This window comes from Parasteatoda tepidariorum, chromosome 8 (genome assembly GCF_982258835.1).
Source record: "Parasteatoda tepidariorum strain Cologne lab strain chromosome 8, Ptep-v5.0, whole genome shotgun sequence".
Lineage (NCBI taxonomy): Eukaryota > Metazoa > Arthropoda > Arachnida > Araneae > Theridiidae > Parasteatoda > Parasteatoda tepidariorum.
Window position 1 is genome coordinate 39,537,188 of NC_141762.1, and position 17,767 is coordinate 39,554,954.

Genomic DNA, 17,767 nt, shown 5'->3' on the forward strand with positions numbered 1-17,767 from the left:
ATTTCGATCCTCTGCGGAGGAGACGGCACCCCTGCTTCGGTAGCCCGATGAACGAACTACACGCAAAGTCGAGCACTTTGCGGTAGAAAAGTTTAACGAAGACGGATATCGCATACCCTCTGTCCCATAGCAAAGTTGTCATCCTCCCCCGCTCAATGATCTGATCTTAATGCATTAATTGACATTAGGAATAGATGTAGATAAGGTTTTTAAATAATAATGGATAAGGATTTCAGGTGCTATATCTAGTTTTCCTAAGCACCTAAATATTTACAACTTACTGCTATTTCTCTCCTAAGAATGTGATTTTAATGCATTGTATTTTTTATGAGAGAAATTTTTTAAAGATTAGAGTTCTAAAAATTTAGATCATTATGCAAACTATATATAGCACCCATACCTATTCTGTATCTATTCCTATTTAAAGATTTTAGATCGATATCATGTCAAATACTTTATGTAAATTATTTAGATCCTAATAGTTTTGATTCTAAATAAATAGTAGGTAAAAACGCAAGAAATATAGAAACAAAAATTAATAATTTAGCTGAAAAATGTAAAGTTTATTAAAGTTTATGAAGTTATTTAAATAACTACAGTGAAAGTTAGAGTAAATTTATTCAAATCGGAAACTTATTTCAATATCAAATAAGCTTTATTACTTTTAATGTCACTTGCACTTCAATTTACTTATATAATCCTTCTCAAACGCCTTTGAATTTTTCTAACTTGGAATTAAATGTGCGTCTCCTATTGTGCGCAGTTTTGCTTTTTTCCCTTTACAAAGGTTTTTAACAATATATTAAAGAATGTAATGTCTAATTACGAAACATTCTGCTTGCTCTGATTTTTTCAAGTTCAGTTTAGTATCTTTAATGTAGTAAATTTAATCTTAAAACAAGAGCATGAGGATTGTTATAAAATTGCTTGTAAAATATTTTGTCAACTTTTATTTCAGTCTGCTCGTATAATGGCTGGAGAAACAGTGTTAATTACTGCAGCAGCTGGTGGAGCTGGACATATCGCTGTAAGTAAAAATTGCTTGCTTTTTGTTTAAAGAACGTTATTTTAGTATAGAATATGTTTTAATTTTTTAAATAAAATCCCAGCATTGATTGCTATTGCTCTTAAAAGTTCATTAATAAGAATTAAAACAATCTCAGATGTTATTCATCCACTTAGAAGTTTTTGTAGCGACTGTATAAACAGTAATCCAATGGTGCATTACACAGTGAGTAAGGTGGGTGAGGTCATACCTTCCACCCTAATTCCTTTTTCCAAGGTAAGCAGTACCCCTCATCTAAGGCCATTTTTCTAGCTGTAGTCTTCCTGATTAATAAGAGTGAGCTTAGAAAATTATCTTTGACATTTACAACGTGTAATGCGCTTGGTTAAACATAGCAAATGATTTTTCTAGCAACTAAAGCATTACTATCATCGTGAAACTTGAAAAAGCTTATCATGGGGGACATGTACTTTTATGGTGTTAGGCTGGACTTTCCCTTTAAAATTGAAAAAAAAGTGAAAGTTTAATTATTTACGTGTAAATAAGTCTCTTACAAAAAAATATTTTTGACACGATTTTAAAGCTCATAATGAGCTAGTAAATGACAAGCAAATATCGAACTGTGCAGAAACTACATGACTTTTCGGTTCTCCGAACAGTTAAATTTGGATAATAACTTACTAAAGTTGTTAATTACTTATTTCACTTGTTTCGGAATAGTATATTTATTTTAGTTATTTTCCTATGATCTTGTAAGCAGTTGAAATACTCCTTTTAAAAAATGTTTAATTTAAAATGAAACAGAAAAGACCCATTTAATTAAAAAAAAAAAGTGAGTATCAATGAGAAAACAAAATACATATTGAGAAAACAAAATACATATATACTAATAAAAAATTTTCTTTTTTATAATTAGATTAATTTTGCAAGATTCAATTTAATCATTATATTTTTTTAGTTTTACTTCAATTTAAGGTAAATCTAGCTTATTTTGTTCGTACATTTTATTGTACTAATTTTTATCATGCGTTCATGGTGTTTGATACCGAAACATATTTCCATCATTCCATGACGGAAAATGCTACTTTTATACAATGATGGTTAACCATCAAGAGAAGTTTATTCTCGTGGGCCAACAATCCATGATGGTTCCAACTATACATTTCTATGATTTTTTAATGAGAATTCTTGTTTGTTCTCAGGAATAGACCATCAATTATCAGGAATATGTATACCATTAACTATGATGGAAATTTCTAATGGTTGAGCGTGAAAAAACCATCAAAACACGTTGCTATTCTTATATTGGGGCATTAAAATCAGTCCGAATTTCTACATTGGGGTGACGGTTACTTATGTTGGCTACCATCAAAAATATAAGGGTTCATGGTGGAATTATTGATGGTTACCATTAAGATTATGTTGTTCCATCAATGAAAAACCATATTTGAAATTTTTATATTCTTCACATTTCATTCGTTTTTAGGACATAGCTCCAAACTAAGAAAATGATATAGCAGGAAAGGCACATTTAAAAAATAGAACGTAGCCAATTATGAAATTAGATATTTTATCGTAAATTGCGCCCTTTTATTTTCTTCTAATATTCAACAGTGTACTCAAGTTCTTATTGTGTGACGCCTATGTTATACTTAAATAAAATGTGTACCAATTCTCTTTTAAATACAGCATTTAAATTACCTTAATTAACATGGTGAATAATTATTATTCACAAGTTAACACATATTGTGAGCTATATATTTATTTTTTTAAACTTTTGTTTTAATTTATATATTTTCTTTCTTTATTACTCTAATATGGGAGCACATTGAAGTATTTTACCGTTAAAAATATCTGACAATCTTAAAATGGTTCTTAAATGAAACACTGCACAATACTATTTATTTTTAATGTTAATCATGGCTCAATAAAACATTATGTTGTGTTTTCAATGAATTTGCTCCGTATACTCATATCATTATTTAACGATGAGTCAATTTTTTGAGAATTTTGAGCTATGTCAATTTTTTACAATGTTCTTCAAGCTACATGCAGACGAAATTTTTCATCGATTATGTATCGAAAAAATTAATCCTTTTTTGTTCTAGACCAGTGTTTCTCAACTCTGTTTACTCAAAGGGACGGTTAAATATTTTGCTGTTAGTAATCATAATTTGGACTTTTATTAATTATATTTTTGGATTTCAGTGTTAGTAATTATAATTCGTTAAAGTTAGTAATTTGGACTATTGGTAAAATTTTTGCACGCACAAAGTAGATGCACTTTGACCAGTTTGACTACATATTCCCTACAACGAGAAATATTTTGAACCTGTACCTATTTAAATATTAATAAAATTTGCCAACGAACTAATACGAGTACTAATCCGGGGACCGGCACCGATTTTCGGATCACCGTTTCGAAACAGTGCTCTAGAGCTCTAGATCTACTTTGAAGAGTACACTCTTCGTTTTTGAAAACATCACTGTCAATTCTTAATTGATTTCTACAGGTGCAATGGGCGAAAGCAGCTGATTGTCATGTTATTGGAACTTGTTCATCCAAAGAAAAAGAAAAACTTTTAAAAGTGAGTTAACTTTTCACCTTTATTTAATCATTTTTGCAATTTTAGAATATCAAATAACTGAAAGATTTTATAATCCAACCAAAAGTGTACAACTGAAATTTTTTTTAAAAATTCAAATATTTTATAGGAGCTTGGATGTGATAGAGTTATTAACTATAAAACAGAAGATCTTGATGAAGTTTTAACCAAGGAATATAAGGTACTATTTAAAACTGAATTTTTAAATTATGTTGTTAGTTTTGTTGAAGTATTCCAAACAAAAGTTTGGAATACTTCAATTATTAAATTTAATTTCAAGTCTGCAATTTGATAAAAGATTTATTTTCATTTATTTTTATTGTCAATTCATACAATAAAACTTAATTTTATTCTCTTTTTGATTAAACGTTCATGTATCATTTTAAAGAGCCCTTTTTTTAAGCCCTTTGCTTGTTTTTGGAAGAAATAATTTCAATTATTGCCTTTTTATTTAGAAAAATGGATTTTTATTACCTTACATTTATTTTTTTTATTTTTACACTTAAAAATTGCTTATAATATCTTACATTTGTAGAAATAACATTTCTTAAAAAATTAGTATTAAAATTTAAATTTTAAAAGTATTTTTGGAACAGCTTGAAACTTTGAATATGAGATATTAAATTAGATATTTAACTTTATACCTAAGCATGAAATTAAGTTTTTTTTTATAGGATGGTGTAAATGTCATATGGGAGACAATTGGTGGTAAAATTTTCGAAACTTGTTTGAAGCATTTATCTAAAAAAGGTAGATTGATTGTTGTTGGAGGAATAACTGGTTACAAAAATGATAGCTCGGAAGGTCTTCCTAAAGTTGATCTTTCTAATTTGCCAAGTCAAGTAAGTATTGCTGTTGTAAATATATTAATTTTGATTTTAGGAAAATACTTTCATGTGTTAAATTTTTAAGTTTTGAAGTTTTAATAGATTGCATGTATACTTGTTTCAAATTTTATAATTCTTCAAGAGTGAATTTAAAGATGCAATTTTTTTCAAATATTTTTTTATGTGAGGTTTAATTTGCATGAAATACAAATCTATATTACTGTTAAGTATATTATTATTATTGTATATACCGCGAGTGGTGATATGGCTCAGTGGTTAAGACACTGAACTGTCATTGTGAAGAATTGGGGTTCGATTCTCTGTGGTGGCTTCAAGCCCTCCCAGCTTCAGATCGATGGATACCAGCTTGTCCGGAACGATACTGACCAAATACCGATTCTACTAATACTGACCAAATTACCACAATTAAGTGTTGGTCACAAAATTGTGAAACCTTACTTCCATGACCCTTCTGGATCACAACCAGCTGAAACGAGAATGTGTTACTTTTATTACTGATTACGAGTCAAAATGGTAACAGGCATTTTTCATAAGGTTTTATTGCTAAACTTTCGAAAAATTATTTTTTGTTTTTTTGGAATCAAAATCTGAGCACGTAATGGAGCCTGCTTTGGTGTAAAATATTTTTCCTGTAGTTAATTTATAGTATTAGTTTTATCGCGTCATAATGAAACCAGGGAAATTTACATTTCGATATATTTCGATTTTTCGACTCGCAAACATCTTAATAAATTGTATTTTCTTATTTTATTTCTTGTTACTTCCTTTTATTTTTAGATTAGATCTCATTTATAATGCTGCTTAAGTTTGCGATTTTAAGTACGTTATGGATCCTGTAGGGGAGAGTGGGGTCAATTGTAACATTTTTACCTTAGCTATTTTTAACTAACAAAAAATCCAATATATTATTAGTATCAGTTGACAGACGAGTAAAGTAGACTATCCTCTACTAGAAAAAAAATAAATACCTTATTTTAAATGTTATTATATTAGTTATTAACAATTTTTGACAGTCGTGCAATTGTTACAACTGTCCCCACTTACGGGGTCAATTGTAACAGTTCATAAATTCAACTAAACCATAGTTAATTATACATTATCATAGTTGTGATATATTTTTTATTGATCAAAATAGTAGTGATATTTTAGGAGTAAAAATAATAATGAGCAGAGACCTAAAGGGTCAAACTTTTAACTTTAAGGGGTTAAAAATTTTAATTTATGTTGTGAAAGGTGGCAAATAAAATAATGCCCATGCAACAGAATATAAATGTTATAGGAAACTATTGGTGGTTCTTAAAGAGTTAAGTAATGGTTTGTAAACATAAGATTATTTATTTTCAGCTGTTGCAATCGTCCCTTTACTTATTGTTACAATCGTCCTCAAGATGCCATTTCAACTTCATTTGTTAAAAACAATGCTAGTTAATTAACAAAACTAATTTTTCTTTATTGAAATGTTAATTAAGGTGTCCTTACATATTCGGTTAATAATTTTTATTTGTTTAAACAAATTTACTTTGTTTCAATATAATATTCTAATACCAAAAAGTTCTTACGTAGCGTGAAAATATCTTTTGTGATGACTTTCAAAAGTACATAAAAATGGTTGCCAGCAGGGGGTGAACATGTAGATTTATTAAATACACCTTGTGCGCCACCTAGGAACCAAATCTAGAACCCGACACTGGAAACTTTTGCTTTGTTGCAATCGTACCCTGTTAGAATTCACCCCACTCTCCCCTACCATTAAAATTCTTCATTCGATCAATAAGGTTAAAACAATTAGATATATACACCATCACAGTCGATGGAGAATGTGTGCCTGGTATTTATTTGACATGCAAACCCTGTAATGTACTGTACGCACAAAAAAAGTTAACTATCTGAGTGATTTTTGATTTAATTATTGGATTTTCAAGTACTAACACACAATCGTGAAAAGACTCGAATGCCTAACCTTAATTATGCTAATTAATTAGTGCAGACGATTCAAAATCAAACCAAAAAATGTAATTTCAGTTAATAGACATGTATTTTCTTCGACTGATTTTAATTTTTGACCCTCAAGATATAGGGAATAGCTGCAATTAGGAAAATATGGTCAAAATGATTAAGGTAAGTCAGTGATTAAAAATTTAAAATTTCAGTGTTAAGTTCTTTTTTTCGTATTTAGCTATGTCTCACCAAAGGTAAAAAGAATAAAAATTTTATTTCGTGAAATATTTCGTTAATATTTTGTATTTTGCCCCATAAAATTGCATTATTAAAATAATTAATTAATAATATAATAAAAATAATAAATAATTATAAAAATTATTTTATTAGGAAACACTTTTGAGAATAGAATGTTACATAATAGTGTGCAAACACTTTTCAATTCGTTTTAAAAATTCTCGAGATATCCCGAAGCACAAAAAAATTGAAATTAACATTAAGAGGAACAAACCTGATCCAGACTTTCCAGATAGCGCCGAAGAAAAGACATTTTTATTCAGAATGTTTTTATATTTGATTTCGAAACGAAAAATGGCGTATGCATAAATTAAGTAGCATATTTAAAGTTATTACCTCGAATTTTGAGTTCATTTTGTACTGTATATAAAATTTGAAGCTACTGTTTGGCTGTTTTTGTTACAGCATATATTCAAAATGTTTACATTAGAGGTAACAGGTATATTTTTGAAGTAATTATACCTGTTCCAGTAAAAAAATATGTCTCTGTGCTAAATTATTTGTTATTTCTCCCAAATTTTTTTCAATTTTTCTCACTCTTTGGGTAATTAACAGTTTGATAAAATAAATTGAACTGATATTTATCAATTTAATGAGATAGTTCCTTTAAATAAATTAAAATAAAATTATTTATAAATTTTTTAATTATCTAGAAATTTTTTCAGTTTTTAATTTAAACGAATTATTGCCATTTTTTTAAAAATCGTGCATTTATTTTAACTAATCAATTTAAAACTTGAATGATTCATTTACTGAAACAAAAGAATTGCGTAAATAGAAATATTAACAACCTAACTGATTATATTTCATTGTACGTAGTTTATTTTGCGTTTCATAATGCAATAAAAAAACGAAAAAACGTTGCGCATTTATAAAAGAAAAAAGTTAGATTTTAATACTTAATTTTGATAGTCATCACAACGACTCGAAAAATTTATATAAAACTTAATATACCTACTTTTGAAGTTGTCAAAAGTTTGGTTTGCGAATTTATCAACTTAGTTTGATTGATTAAATTTTTATTGTATTTAAAACTTAAATTGCTTCTTCAATAAAATTATTTTTTGTAAAAAAAAGCATGAAAATTTTAAATTAAATTTTCATTACGCATGACATTTATTTATAACATGATTTTTATTAATGCATAAATTCTTCCTTAAAGCTGTTATTCAACTCATCAGCTATTCAAGGCTTCCTAGTGCTACACTATGCCGATTGTTTTGCTACGTATTTTAAGTATATGATGGAAAATGTTCAAAGCGGTAAACTGCGAGCAATTGTCGATAACGGGGCAACGACAACTGGTGAAGAATTTGTTGGTTTAGAAGGTGTCTATAAAGGGGTTGAGGTAAGGAACTTTTCAATTAAAAAGCTTTTTATTAGTTTTATTTTCAAAATATTAAAAAAAATATGCAATCATTATTAAATATATAGTTTCAGAAAATTGAAGTGGTAAGATATTATTTGATTAAAAGCCTTTCATCATTTCAAAAAATATGCAGATTGGATGTAACAGTTGACATACTTCAAGCGCTCAAAAATAGGCTTCCATTTTTAAATGGATCCAACCTTTACTAGATACATTTACCAGGCGATGACCATTTAGGCTGCCCACGGAAGCAAGCAGAAAAGACTTTTTTATTTATTTTTCTTTGTTAGTCCTGAAAATGGGCCCCTATTTTTGAGCGCTTAAATCACGACGAATGTTATTTTTAAACGAATGAAGTTTTTTAATCGAGTAATATGTAGTCACTATCTTAACAAGATTTGATATGAAGTTTCAAGTTACAAAAAAGTAATTCTTTTTTTCGTGCATTTATCTGCAATTCATCTTAGGTTCGTTAAAATTGCAGTTACCGATTGTTAATAATGCATAGAATTCCTTTTCAAACAGTTTCTCATTTAATATTTTATTAAATTATGTATGTAAAATATCAGAGATAATCCATTTTTTGAAACAAGTTCCAAACATAAATATTTCGAAATTCACACTTAAAAGGAATTTATTTAGAAAAATGTAATGTATAAAATGTATTCAATTTCTTTTACAACTTATACATGCTTTGCTATTAAAAGTTGTTTAACAATTAATGACTATAAAATTTGCAGTGAAATTCCTTTATATTGAGCTTTCAAAATGTAAATTTTTTAGTCATTTGAAATATTTGTTTCATTATTAAGAGGTTTGGATGGCTTTGATTCCATCACGAAAGCATCTATGTACAATCTTTTCGAACTTAATATAATATATTTAAAATTTAACATAAGATTTTGGATATTTTTTAAAGACGTTTAAAAAGGCAAGTGCAGCATTAAAAGCATTTATTTTTGTGAAACAATTCAAAGAGCTTAATTTAATTTTTTAGATCTTAATTTTTGAAGGTAAAATGATACTATAACGTCTCGCGTTTGATAAAAGTAATAAGAAGTTTTATTATTGACTTAAAACTTTTAATAGACTGTCAAATAAACTTTTTTATCAGCTGGAAAAAATTTAAAAGCAAAAACCAGTTTTTAAATTTAAGAAAATTTCTTTTTCATTTTTATACAAAAAACTTTTTTTGATGGCCCTTAAAAATCGTTTAAAATAATTACCAATATTCAGTTCTAATTCAGATGAACTCAAGTAAAGTACTACTAACTTGTTTAAGAATAAGAACATACTATACTCAAACAAATTACTAAGTTTTAACTTAATTGGTTTATTAAAAATCAAGCTATGAATTTAAACTTTACAAAATACTTGATACTGAAACTGTTGTCACTTCCCAACCATTTTTATTATAATTTTCTATGTAAGACGTTGTGTATTTCATTCGAACCTTGATTGTAACTATTTTGAGTGTGTTTTAAATTAAAAATGTTAGACTAAGGTGCTAGTTTCAATAATGTTAGGCTATTTTATTCTAAATTTTTATCTGTTGAATCAATCTACTTAACATATGGATTTAATTTAGTCAGTGGTTATATTTAAAATTAATTAATAAACATATTTATAAAAACACTAATTAAAAGAATATGCTCTGAAATAGTTTTCTTTAATACTTTGTCAACAATTAAAAAACTTGAACTATTAAATTGCTCGTAAATTTTGCACAATGATGCTGAAACTGTTGTTATTCTTTTTTAGCATCTTCATTCAGGCAAAAGTATTGGCAAAGTTGTTGTTAGAATTTCTTAAAGGAACAGTTTAGAGCAAAAAATGTATTTTCGAAAAAGATTTCTTTTATGGAATGATGACTTAAGAAGAGTATAAATGGTATAATTTGCTTGAATAAACTTTGAGCTTTCATGCATTTTGTCTCTTGTTTCTGTTAAAGAATCATGAATTTGTTTGAAATAAAATTTTCTTTTTTAATTCTATCTTTTCATTGTACTCATACATTCAGAAAACTGTTGTTAAAACTAACGCTTTATGGTTTACTTTAATTCCTAAACTAAACTGCAATTTTCTGGTTTTCAATGGGATATATACTATTAAATAAACAAAAAAAAATTTTTTTCGTTGAAATGATTTTCTTTGTAATACTATAATCGCAGTGTATGGCAGAACAGCTCCCGAAACTAAACTATGCGCAATGCTACTGAGAAAAAAAAGCGAAAGGTTCAAGAAAGGGGGTGAGCTACGATGTCCGATGTAAATGGTGCCTACACTCTTCGTTGCCGTCGTAGAAAACATGGACATCAATTTTGGAAGAGAGTAATTACGGTCAATGATGTATTGAGCATTTTCTATGGAGCTACTGTGTCTTCAAGAAAGCAATTTCAATTTTTCAGAGTAAATTAAAATTCACAATTTTTCATACAAAAAATGAAGTTCAATTAGTCAAATGCAGTGTATTCCACTTAAATAAAGCCCCCTTGCTTTTATGCCATAACTTCGCGCAAAAAAATTTGATGGAAACCAAACAAATTTAAAAAAAAAATCTATAGAAAAACAAATACTTACAAGAAGTAATTTATTTCCTGGACCGGAAAGAACATCAGACAAGTAAATGTAGGAAGAAAAAAAAATTGTCCCATCGTAATAAAGCCACTTCTGATTCCAGGTAGTTCATCCGTAATGCTTATATATTACTTGAAATATATCATATTGCGTACCATCAACTAATTCTTGAAGTAAAGCTCTCAAAATAAAAAACGCACCATTCTGAATAACTTTTTATCTAATGATCGGATCTTCACTTTCTAGAAATAAAGATTCAAAGATTGAAATCCTTAATGCTAAATTTTGCTTTTTGCGTATTTCGCCATATATCGAACTATGTGAGCGAATTGAGAACTTTTTTCACTCAGTTATAAAATTCATTTATCTAATGATAATTCCCTGTAAAAAATAACCTATATTTATGATTTTTAAAAATTTTTCTAGGATAATTTTAAAGAATATAATTTTTTTGAGGAATCTAATTTTTAACATACTACTTTTTTATTATTAGACTTCTCAGGAACTATTCGACCAATTTCACTCAAATTTTGTAATATTCCACGCAAAATTATCTTCATTAAAATGATGACCCTTCTCTCTTATTTAGATAACAATGTCAGATGCGTAAATAGGTACAAATACAAGTGTAAGAAACTTTCGCGTCTAAGACCCATATAACTTCTAAACTATTCGTCAGATCATAGAAATTACAAGCATAGGAACCAAGGACAGAGCAAAGTTTATTTTCATGTTTCCTCCTCCAATGAAGCTATGTACACTCTATAACGAAAAAATCAACGCACCAAGAAGGAGTTGTCCGATTGAAACGAAAATTGGTGGATAGGAAGACAATGTACAGAATAGTAAATGATTAAAATTTCAGAACAATTGAATAATTTATTGCAGAGTTACAGTAACAAGTTCAATAAGGTGTTGACTTGTCTCTAGTCTGGATACAATTTGCCACACGGCGTGGCATAGACCGATAAAGCTCCCGGATGGTCTCTTGCGGTATTTCCTGCCAAATTCGATCCAATTGTCGAACGAAGTCATCAACATTCCGTGTCAGATGCAATCGCCTTCCCATCATATCCCAGACATGTTCGATGGGAGAGAGATCTGGTGATCTGACAGGCCAAGGAAGAGTTTGACAAGCTAGCAGGCAGTTCATAGCAACACGTGCCGTATGTGGTCTGGCATTGCCCTGCTGAAAAACCAGCCCAGGGCGCTGCAAAAGGAACGGTAGCAAAACAGGTCTTAGGATGTCATCGACGTACCGCTGTGCAGTAAGTGTACCTCTAATGACGACCAAAGGGGTCCGGCTGTCAAAGGAAATGGCACCCCAGACCATAATGCCTTGTTGAGGGCCAGTGTGGCGTGCAATAGTGAAGGCAGGATCTGCCCTGTGCGTCTCCAAACACGTCTTCGTTGATCGTCAGGACACAGTTGGAAGCGGGATTCGTCGCTAAAGACTATACGTCCCCAGTCGGCATCATTCCAGCGATATCTGTTCAAAACATTCATGCATACGAAATTTCTAAGCAATCGAATGATTGCTTCTTGGTGCGTCGATTTTTTTGTTATAGAGTGTATTATTCGCGAATAGAAGTGATGTTAGATTTTTCGAAAGCAGCTTTATGCAAACAAAACAGAGCGTATCGTTCCCTAGATATAACTTTAAAAGATAAAAAGGTCTTTAAAAATTGTGAAAAGAATTAGGAAAATTACCTTAATATTGGAAACAGCTTTATGCTCTCATATAAAACAATAATTAATGTATTTTAATGATAAGAAAAACTAGAATGTTTTAATACGAGCTCAGTGGTTAATATTTTACTGCTTTTCTTTACCTATCACATTTCAAGTGAATACAAGTGGTAACAAAAACGATTATTTAATTATTAATATAATAGTATCGATCAAATCAATACTAGTCGATCGCAATAATAAACTGTATCGTTAAACTTAAACATTTGCCTTAAAAGAGATTGCCGAGAAGTTTAGAGTTACGAAATCCCTGATACATGGAAATTTTTTTGTCTAGTACATATTGCTAAAATATTCAATTGACTTCCATAATTTAGGAAATATTTCCTTCGAATAAAATCGTACACATTATCATAGTTCAATTATGACGGAAAAGTGATAAAGTTTAAAATAACTTATTTTAATGGAATCATATCGCAGGGCATTCTGGGAGATAGTTAACTAGGATGACTAAACAAGAAGGAAGACTAGACCAGGTGTGTCAAACTCGCGGCCCGCGGGCCGCATGCGACCCGAGATCAACATTTTTGCGGCCCAGTCAATATATCGGACTCAAAGTAAAAATAAAATAGAAATGTTAATTAGAAAGGAAACTAGCATTTAAAATTATAATACACTTTATTTATAAACTATACGGATCATTTTAGATTGTGCGCGTGAAAATGTAAAATTCTAATTGGCTTGCGGTACCTGCCATTCCAGGGATACTGCCTCGTATCAAAAATACGCAAAAAAAAAATTTCAAATCTTAGAACAGAATTTGAAACAAGGTTTGAAACAAGGATTTTAATTCTTTGGAAGACAAATTTCGTTTCTTTTCTTCGATTTTCTCAATAAATATAGACTCAGTACCCAGTAATATGCAAATGGAAGTGATTGAGATTCAGGGCAACTCAAATTTGAAGGCAAAATTCATTGAAGTGAGTGTGCCTGAATTTCACACATGCTAGGTTTCAAAATACTCGAAAATTCGCATATGAAATTATTTCCATGTTTGGAAGTACTTATCAGTGCGAGCAATTATTTTCTGTTATGATGGAAATAAATCTCCTGTCCGAAACCGTATTAATTAACGCTCACGTTGGGTCAACTTTGAAAGTAGTCTCGGCAAATAAAATTTCTCCCGAAATAGGAAGGATAGTAGCTGTGAACAGATGTCAAATATCAAACAATAATTTTACTTTATATATGTTTATTACAATGTACTATTCAAAATAAAAATATTTGTTTCTATGAACACTGATTTTTTTTGCGGCCAACCTAAAGTTAAGCATTGTTTATTTGGCCCAAGTTAGCGTTTGAGTTTGACTCCCCTGGACTAGACGATCGGTTGAACGGTGATTAAAGAATCATACCTGAAAGATCCTGTGTTCCAATCCCCCTTCAGTATGTATGTAATTCATCTCTATCATTGTGTTGTTGAGGTGACGCTGATCAACCTATTTGGTGCCCGAGAAAAAGGGTTCAACAGTTTCACCCGTTAGATATGAGGCACTGCAAGTGCCTCCTGGTACTTTTATTTATTTATTTATTATGAAATTATTTAATTTAATTTATTTCATTTATTTATTTATTTTATTATGAAAGATAATATAGAATGATCATAGTTTTCGTTACTTTTAGCGAATTCCATTTCCGCGAAGAAGTGGCGATAATTATTGAGTCATTTGACAAAATGTTCGCTCAAAGCATATACCAGGAAATAGTTTCGTCAGAAATAAAAAGTTTCGTGAGATTTGAGTATCCCTTTTTTACGGTTAATAGAGCAACGAAAGAAATGAAACATGAAACAGATGGTGTAGGTAGTAGCTGGGTAGTTTTATTAGATTGGAAATAGTTTCATTGTGGTTTTGTCATTTTTTTAATGAGTACACAATTTCATTATTCAGTAATTTGTCATAAAGACCTACTGTTTTTGTAAGCCTAGTTTGTCATTATTTGACACAATTGTGTTTTGACACATGGTTGGAAAATAATAAAAACATCAAATATGATAATTTTTATAACCTTGGAATTTGAGATAACTTCTCACTCAATTACTTAGCAGAATAAGAATACATTATAAATCATCTTACTAACAATGTGCACATAAGCACAGTATCTACTCCTTTTATAGTAACGCACAATATAACATTCTATCTGAGTAAACAGGTATTAAAAAAACGCTCATTTTTTAAGGATATGATTAAATAAGAACGTAATATAGACGCGATATTTGTCGAAAAAATTAAATCCTTTATAATAAACTGACAATCAGGTTAAAGAGAAAAATTGTCAAATAAATACTGAAAGAAAACACAAATAATTAAGATCAAAAAGATAAAACTTCTTTGAAAAAACTTCTTTGAAAAAAACGCGCTAAGAAGCAGCAGAAATTTCAGAAAAAAGTATCAATACAAGAAACAAATGAAATAAAATAAAAATATGACCACCGAAGCCGACGTCTTGAAGACGTCGGCTTCGGTGGTCATATTTTTATTTTATTTCATTTGTTTCTTGTATTGTCAAATAAATCTTAGAATTAAATTAAATGACAATTAAATTGTAGAAATCGGCACTATAATAATTGTAAAAAATAATAGTAATCGGTTAAAAGTTTACAATGAAATAATATAAAGCAATTAAAAATTATATCATAATAAAGGCATTGAACTTTCAATCAAGTAAATGAATAAATCATTGTATCAGTGTTAAATGAACAGCTAATCAGATCATAGAAGCAAATTGACAATTACATATTTAAATATATCACAGTATAGAATAGTAAAAAATCTGACAATCAAATCAAAGAGATGAGCTGACAAAAATTGAGATAGTTTGATAATTTAGATAACATAAAACGACTTAACAATCAATTTAGAGAAATGAACTGATAATTATTAAATTTCTAAAATATTATTGTTGCCGAAATTGTAGAGGCAAATAGACTGTTAAATATTTAAAAATGACATCACAATATATAATAAAAAAATCTGACGGTCAAATCAAAGAGAAAAATTGACAAAAAAAGGAGGTGAATCGACAGTTTAGATTATATAAAGCGAATTGACAATCAAATCATAGAAATGAACTGGCAATTAAATTATTGAAAAATTATTGATTTAACAATCAATTTATAGAAATGAACTGATAGTTAAATTATTTAAATATTACTGCTTCCGAAATTGTAGAAGCAAATTGACTGTTAAATATTTAAAAATGACATCACAATATATAATAATAAAAATCTGACAGTCAAATCAAAGAGATAAACTGAAAGAAAAGGAGGTGAATCGGCAATTTAGATTATATAAAGCGAATTGACAATCAAATCATAGAAATGAACTGGCAGTTAAATTATTGATTTAACAATAAATTTACAGAAATGAACAGATAGTTAAATTATTAAAATATTACTGTTACCGAAATTGTAGAAGTAATTTGACTGTTAAATATTTAAAAATGACATCACAATATATAATAATAAAAATCTGTCAGTCAAATCAAAGAGATAAACTGACAGAAAAGGAGGTGAATCGGCAATTTAGATTATATAAAGCAAATTGATAATCAAATCATAGAAATGAATTGGCAATTAAATTATTGAAAAATTATTGACTCTAAAATATTAGAAGTAAATTAACTATTAAATAATATACAACAAAATGTAATAGTCTACTAACTGGCTGTCAAATCAAAGAGATGAACTGACCAAAAAAAAGAGAGGAATCGTCAATTTAGACAATATAAAATGAATTGTCAATCAAATCAAAGAGATGAACTGACAAAAAGAGGAAATTAATCGAGAATTTATGTCTTAAAAAGTGAATTGGCAGGCGAAGCATATAAATTAGTATTTCAGTTAAATCACAGTTAAGGCAATATAAAATCCTGGAAATGAGCTTACAATTAAATTAAAGAATAAGCAAACAAAATCATAGGACATATTTGACAATTAAATAATAGAAGCTGAATCTTAACAATCAAATCAAAGAAATATAGCGTAGTTAAAACTTAGAAATTGTAATTTGTAACCAACAACAACTATTTAGTAAAAAAGTATCAACCTACTAAAGATACAGTTTTAGTACGAAGTGAACATGTTATGGATTTGATAATACAATTTGATGTTAAGTAACTTGAAATTTTTTTTTAATGAACCTAAACTGTTGAATAAAAAATAAGTTTATAATTTTTAAAAAAGTCTACAAAATGAACTATTCAAATGCAAAATAATTTGGTAACTTGTATTACAGTTAAAAATATGTTATATAGACATTACATTCAACAAAACAAACATATTCAAGATAAGATATTCAAAATATTTCATGGTTCTTAATATTTTTTGTTCAACAAATGTTTTAGTATACTTTTAGAATAAGTGAAAAATAATTCATTTTTTATACTTGTTAGCAAGAGTATTTTTTAAAAAAAATTGATACTGTATACCAGTCGCAATGAATTTTTTTTCTTTTTAAGTTTCAGTTAATTGATTTAAATTATACTTGTATTAAAACAAACCAACTAAAGGTCTTCATCAGAAAGTAATGCCATTATTAATAATACTTTAATTATGTTACAATGGTTACAAATAACGATTAAAAAAGCTGATGCGAGTATTAAAAAGAAAAAAATTATAACATGCGCTTATAATGATTAAATAATCCTTCAAAAGTACTCTTATTGAATGTAATTTTTTTAATATTAACTTTGAAATTTTGATTTACTTCAATTTTATAAGCATGTTATGCGTCTTAATGTCTTAACTTTTTTTACAATCTTAGAATTAGCTAAAAATTACATTAAATAAGGAAAACTAAAATTTTAATTTTAGCTGTAAGTTGAAGAATTTATAGTTAAAAAAAAACGATATAAGTCAATGCCATATTCAGTTGATATGCTTACTATATTTGTTATTATATTTGATTTTATTATTAATATTTATAATTTTAGAATGTTCTTTTTATTAAAAATTCCTTATAAATAATAACAGACGATTAAATATATTTTGTACGATTTATTGATATTTATATAAATAACTGAAGGTTTATTTTCGAAATAATATTTAACAAATCAGCTACTACACTAAAATGATTTTATTTCGAATAAATATTTTAAATAAAATTTAGTATACAAATTATCACAGAGTACTAAATTTTACAGACATAATAAAGTAACAAACTCTCATCAAAAATGGAAATTTTTACATGAAAACTCCTATGAACATAAACTTTGTACAACATTTACACTTCCCTTAATGCAGATATGCAAACATTAGCCTTATTAAAGCTGTGCTTAAACATTCAAAATGAAAGTAAAAATTGGTATTCCATATTGCTTTAAGATTTTTCATATTTATGTACAATTGTAGAATAAATATAATTATCGTCGTTTGATT

General features: G+C 28.3%; 1 protein-coding gene across 4 annotated transcripts in view; it reads left to right on the forward strand.

The window, feature by feature from the left end:
* LOC107457110 (prostaglandin reductase 3) overlaps window positions 1-10,053 on the forward strand; it is a 33,457-nt gene extending 23,404 nt beyond the window's left edge. For all 4 annotated transcript variants that reach the window (XM_016075184.3, XM_016075183.3, XM_016075187.2 and 1 more), the window contains exons 6-11: window positions 959-1,027; window positions 3,520-3,594; window positions 3,722-3,793; window positions 4,287-4,454; window positions 7,858-8,043; window positions 9,826-10,053. In XM_016075184.3, coding sequence (XP_015930670.1) covers window positions 959-1,027; window positions 3,520-3,594; window positions 3,722-3,793; window positions 4,287-4,454; window positions 7,858-8,043; window positions 9,826-9,876 — 621 coding nt within the window. In that variant the 3' untranslated portion in view covers window positions 9,877-10,053. The remainder of the gene's footprint in view (window positions 1-958; window positions 1,028-3,519; window positions 3,595-3,721; window positions 3,794-4,286; window positions 4,455-7,857; window positions 8,044-9,825) is intronic.
* Window positions 10,054-17,767: the final 7,714 nt, after the last annotated feature.